General features: G+C 47.2%; 1 protein-coding gene across 3 annotated transcripts in view; it reads left to right on the top strand.

Annotated features, from left to right (window-relative positions):
* Positions 1–5,848, top strand: part of LOC113747698 (proteasomal ubiquitin receptor ADRM1-like) — a 19,883-nt gene that overhangs the window by 4,628 nt on the left and 9,407 nt on the right. The window contains exons 2-10 of one of the 3 annotated variants that reach the window (XR_003463803.1): positions 2,368–2,608; positions 3,264–3,380; positions 3,639–3,849; positions 3,933–4,014; positions 4,103–4,239; positions 4,330–4,461; positions 4,536–4,693; positions 4,774–4,876; positions 4,959–5,118. Coding sequence is in view for 2 of the 3 variants with exons in the window: in XM_027288368.1 (XP_027144169.1) it covers positions 2,399–2,608; positions 3,264–3,380; positions 3,639–3,849; positions 3,933–4,014; positions 4,103–4,239; positions 4,330–4,461; positions 4,536–4,693; positions 4,774–4,876; positions 4,959–5,038 (1,230 nt within the window). In the remaining variant the exon portion in view is untranslated. Of the gene's footprint in view, positions 1–2,367; positions 2,609–3,263; positions 3,381–3,638; positions 3,850–3,932; positions 4,015–4,102; positions 4,240–4,329; positions 4,462–4,535; positions 4,694–4,773; positions 4,877–4,958; positions 5,229–5,848 lie in introns of those variants that run through there. The other 2 variants (XM_027288369.1, XM_027288368.1) reach the window with 2 other exon arrangements.

Here is a 5,848-nt window from a genome sequence, read left to right as displayed (position 1 = left end):
TCACTTTGAATAACCTTAGCCCACTCTAAGGGTATGCTTGTTTTAATTTTTCCATATATCTTATTTACTTTATCCCTGTTATCCATCCCCTCCAGCTCGCACACCTGGTCATATATACAATTACTCCTCAGAAAACCTGGAATCACCTCATAAATAATGTCCTTTATCTGTCTGATCCCTCCTTCCATGAATTTGGGCTCATATAATGTTCTGCCATTGTGTTTTATTTTTTCGTTGAGAAAGAGGGGCAGTCCCGCCAGCGGCTGTATGGCTTTGCATTCATATTGCATCTTGGGTAGGAATTTCCTCCAGGCTTCTAGGACCTCTCTGTAAAATTCTGGTATGGCTGCCGTCATCGACTGCTTCAAACCCATGTACCAAACATACTGCCCTACACCTCCTACATCCTCAATATATTTCGTCATAAAATCTCTCCACCCATAATTACACCTCCCCATCATATATTTTTTCACCGTTTTGATCCTCAGTGCTGTCTTTTTTGTGCCTATAATCCAATAAATTCAGTCCACCCTCACACCTTTTGCCCACCAGTGTCCCCTGTGCAATCTTGACACCCTTCCCCTCCCATATAAAATCACACAAGATCCTGTTAAGGTCATTCATAACCCACACCGGCATTTCTAAAACAGTCAACACATATACACAGACTGATAGTAGCAGGCTATTGACCACCGTGACCTTTCCCTTCAGCCTGAGCTTCCTGGCTTTCCACCTCCCGCAAATGGTCCTTATCTTATTAATGACCCCTGCCCATGTGGCCTCGGTTGCCTCTTTAGTTTCTACACCCAAGTATACACCCAGCACCTTAATGTACCTATCCTCCACCCTTAAGCCTACTCCCTCCCTCTCTACTTCCCCTATATACATTATCTCAGATTTTTCCTTATTTATTTTCGCGCCTGATGCCTTACCGTATACGTCTATCAGTTCCAGCACCCTTTTCACACTGTTCCCGTCCCTCACTGTTATTGTTGTGTCATCCGCATATTGGTTTATTGTATGCGTCCCCCCAGCTTGGTTCTATGCCCTGCACTCTTATATCTTTTTTAATTAGTAAGGCCAGGGGCTCTACCGAAATGGCGTAAAGTAATGCTGATAGAGGGCATCCCTGCCTTATGGATCTTCCCAGGCCAAAACGGTCAGTCAGCACTCCATTTACCTTAACACAGCTCCTTGCACCCTTGTAGACCCTCCTCACCCACCCCACCAATCTCTCACCAAATCCAAATCTCTCCAACAATCTAAACAGAAACTCATGTTCTACCCTATCAAATGCTTTATTCCAATCTATTCCCAAGACCACTCCCCCCACCCCGTCTCTCTTCATAAATTCTATTATATCCCGAACTGTTGCGATTGTGTCGGCTATGTCCCTGCCTGGTATGCTGTAACTCTGAGACATTTTAATTATATCCCCTATCACTCGTTTTATTCTGTTTGCTAACACCTTGGCTAAAATCTTATAATCCACGTTCAGCAGGCTTATGGGCCTATAATTCTGCAAATCCAGCCTGCTTCCTTTCCTCTTAAAAACCAAAGTAATCACCCCCTCCAACATCCTATTCTGCACCATCCCGGTCTTCTCAATCTCCCGAAAAACCTCAACCAGAATTGTTGCCATCAACTCTTTGTGCACTTTATACAATTCGATCCCTATCCCATCGCTCCCTGGGCTCTTCCCACTTTTCAGCCCCTGGATTGCCTCCATCACCTCCCCCCTATTTATGTCTCTGTCACACCCTCGCTCTTAATATATATAAAATATAATATATAAAGTAAAAAAAAAACACACTTCTGTAATTCATATAATATATTATAATATTATAAACATGTGTTGAAGTAAATGTCTGACTGTAATCAGAACAATAGGACACATTAAAGTACAAGTTTAATCTCATATATAGTCAAAGTTAATGAGCTGTAGTATCCATAAATGTAACTGATTAATTGGAGTTTGTACATTTATTTATTTGTGGAAAAGTTTCTGTTATAAGATTAAGAAGTGTTGTCTCTCATATCAAAGTTTCAGGGATGTAACGATACACTGAGCTCACGACTCCACACGCTTCACCATTTATTTATTTTTTTAATCAAAATGAGCTACAGACAAATTATGACAAAATAAAATTATTTTTATTTGTAGGAAAAAAATCTTTCCAGAAACTCTCAGTTTGTGTTCTCTTAGAAAAAGTGCAACTTACATCTTAAACAACAAGACAAATAAACAACACATCCTACTTCTCTCGCATTCGCAAAGAATCATGACTGATTTTTTCTGTCGACCGGTTTTTAATCGTGTCACGTTTCGTCGTTACGTCCTGAGTAATGATCTCTGTCTCCTCTCAGTGTTCAGGTCGGTGTACGTGCAGATCCAAACATGTCGTCCGGCGCTCTGTTCCCGAGCTTGGTGAGCGGCTCCAGGGGAAGCTCCAGCAAATACCTGGTGGAGTTTCGTGCCGGTAAAATGACCCTGAAGGGGAACGTGGTGACCCCGGACAAACGCAAAGGGACGGTGTACATCCAGCAGTCCGACGACTCCCTGATCCACTTCTGCTGGAAGGACAGGACGAGCGGGAACGTGGACGATGTGAGGAACTGTTTGACATGTTTGAAGATGTTCTTATGACTCCTGATGGAAACATCTGGCAGGAATCTGTTTTCAGGTGCAGCAGAGTAACATGTTATTTGAGCTGCGGAGCCTTCGTACACGGGGCGGAGGCTCCACCAGCTGAGCCGAACGCCAGAACTGTGACATTTTACAGCTGAAAAACAAACTCGTCATCGTTCTCTGTAGACACAGTTTCTGAATCAGAAACATACTCAGTCATTTCTGTGCTCTAGTTTCTCGTCTACATGTACAAAGATACAACATATTTACAGTAAGAACATTTGCTGTCGCTCCCTTCGGCTGTAATTAAGTTTCAGTTTGTTTATTTTCTTCAGAGTTCAGCCTGTACTTTCCCAGAGACTCCTGTGGGAGCTTTGCTGTTTCTATGAGATGATTTAAAGTCTGAGCAGCAAACCAGGCCAACAGTTCAGAGCTGTGAATAACTGTTAATATGTAAATAATCAAAAATCAGCAGATCACACTCAGCCTGACAGATGTTACTATATTTAGACTCGCATGCCACAAAGAAAATCTCACACGAGGTGACCGTGTCCTTCATTCAGAGCTGGCGATGGCTCGTCAGTGTTTCAGTGTTTCGTCCCCTCGTCTCACGTCGTTCCTCTTCCTGTTCCAGGATCTGATCATCTTCCCCGACGACTGTGAATTCAAGAGAGTGAGCCAGTGCACCACGGGACGAGTCTACGTGCTGAAGTTCAAGGCCGGGTCCAAGAGGCTGTTCTTCTGGATGCAGGTGAGACTGAGCCGCAACTATTTGGATGATTTGAGTAAACTGGAAATCTTTGAGGACAAAACAAAGACATTTTATGGAACAAACAAGTATCAGTTAATCATGAAAATAATCAGCCCTGATACGGGTATTTATACGCAGGCAGGCGATCAATAGATGGAAAAATAAAGTCGATAAGAGCGAGCAGAGAAGAAAACAGTTTGATTCCATTTAAACTTCCAGATTTTAAAGATTCTCTTCTTGTCTTTTTTTTCCCATCAGGAGCCAAAGACCGACAAGGACGAGGAGTACTGCCGGAAGGTGAACGAGTACCTGAACAACCCGCCCATCCCCGGAGCGCCGGGCAGCGGAGGCGGCAGTGGCCACGAGCTCTCCGCCCTCGGAGGAGAAGGTGGTCTGCAGAACCTGCTGGGAAACATGAGCCACAACCAGCTGATGCAGCTGATCGGACCGACCGGGCTCGGAGGACTCGGTGAGCAACACGTGGACAGTGTCGTCCTCAGTAACTATCAGATGAATTCTGGACCCTGTTTGATTTGTTGTCGTCTGTCTAAGGAGGTCTGGGAGCTCTAGCAGGACCAGGACTCGCCAACCTGCTGGGCAGCGGAGGACCGGCCACCAGCAGCTCCTCGTCCAGGTCAGACCAAACACCGAACACACATCGGCTCATGTTGCTGCTCTGAAGAACGTCGTAGAAACATTAATCTGTCTCCTGCCTGCCTCAGCTCTCGTAGCCAATCAGCAGCAGCCACTCCGTCATCAGGCGCAGCCCCCAGGCAGAGCTCCTCTCAGGCTCCCACCACCCCCGTGACTCCTGCTGCCTCAGCCGTCTCCCCCAGCAGCGTTGCTCCCTCCACTCCAGGTCCACCAAGCACAGCCTCGGTCATGTGATCACTTATTCATCTCGTTCAGGACGTCGCGTTCACGTGCTCTCCTCCTCTCTCACCTGCAGCCTCAGCTCAGACTCCGGTGGTCCCGGCCTCTGTTGGAAGTCCGGCCTCCCACCAGCCGATCCAGCTCAGCGACCTTCAGAGCATCCTCGCCACCATGAACGTCCCAGCTTCTGCTGCTCAGGGATCAGCTGGTGAGTGGACCAGGACTTCAGACGTTCAGGTGTGTTTGAACCTGACTAACCCGTCCCCCCTCTCTGTCCTGCAGTGGATCTAGCCAGTGTTTGCACCCCAGAGATGATGGCTCCCATCCTGACCAACGCCGAGGTCCAGCAGAGGCTCCTCCCCTTCCTGCCGAGCGGGGAGAGTCTACCTCAGAGCGCCGAGGAGATCCAGAACACGCTCAACTCGCCTCAGTTCCAGCAGGTAGGAGGAGCAGAAACATCACAAAGACACGCACAGGTGGACGAAGTGTTTGACCCTCAGTGACTCTCCGTCTCCTTCAGGCCATGAGCATGTTCAGCAGCGCCTTGGCCTCCGGGCAGCTCGGCCCGCTCCTCAGCCAGTTCGGTCTGCCGGCAGAGGCTGTGGACGCCGCCAACAGAGGAGGTGAGGAGGAGGAGCAGAGCATCCCACTCTCCACCTCTTCTGGTTCGTCGTTTTAAATCTGTGTTTTGTGTCTCCTCCTCAGACGTGGAGGCGTTTGCTCGAGCCATGCAGGGCAGCAAAGGAGACAAGAAGGAGGACGACGAGGACATGAGTCTGGACTAGAGCCTCCACTGATCTTTCTTTTCTTCACCTCCTCTTCTTTCACGTTGTCTTCACCTCCTCTTCTTTCACGTTGTCTTCACCTCTTTATACCAAAGGCAACTCTCTGCTCAGGTCGGCACAGCTCGTGAACTCTGAGCAGCTTCAGGCTTTTTCTCACTTCCTCTTTAATAAAAAATTCAGCAAACATCAAGCCGACGCTTTTGTTTTGTATGAAAAAAAAAACTTTATTCAGAAATACATTTACAACACAGGAGGAGGGGGAGTGAGGAGGAGGGACAGCTTATTCTGTGTGAGATACTTAAGGTTACATCACATACACACTTCACATGTTCATGTTTGGTTTATGACGGAATAGAGATGGAGAGCGCCGCCTGCAGCCGGGACGGGACGAGGCTGGAACACTGAGACATGCTCGATGAAGCCGGGTTCGATTTGTGTCTCTCTGAATTTTAGAATTACCTGAAAACATTCGTGATCTCTCAACGTTTGACTTAAAAGCTCAGCGGAGCAAACGCAGCCTGAGGCTCGTTTAAAAACTTGAAACGACAAAAGACGAGTCCAACACGAGGACGATGGAATCAGTTACAACGTTGGAACAAAACGTATCACATGGTCTGATAGAGAACGCTGAAGAGTGACAGGAAGGTGGAGAGGTCGGAGCACAGACTCCACCTGCCGACCATGAACGTTATGAGAAGATTAGGAGTTGTTTCACGGGTTAAACAGTAGGTGGCGCCAAATTCTCCCGTTAAGAGCTTTAAAGACAAAATAAAACTGCAGACCTCCACTGTCAGGCCCGGAAATGCAAGG

Source organism: Larimichthys crocea, chromosome XV, assembly GCF_000972845.2.
Source record: "Larimichthys crocea isolate SSNF chromosome XV, L_crocea_2.0, whole genome shotgun sequence".
NCBI classification, from domain to species: Eukaryota; Metazoa; Chordata; class Actinopteri; family Sciaenidae; genus Larimichthys; species Larimichthys crocea.
The sequence above is the reverse complement of the archived record's forward strand: the minus strand, read 5'-3'. Positions and strand labels throughout refer to the sequence as shown.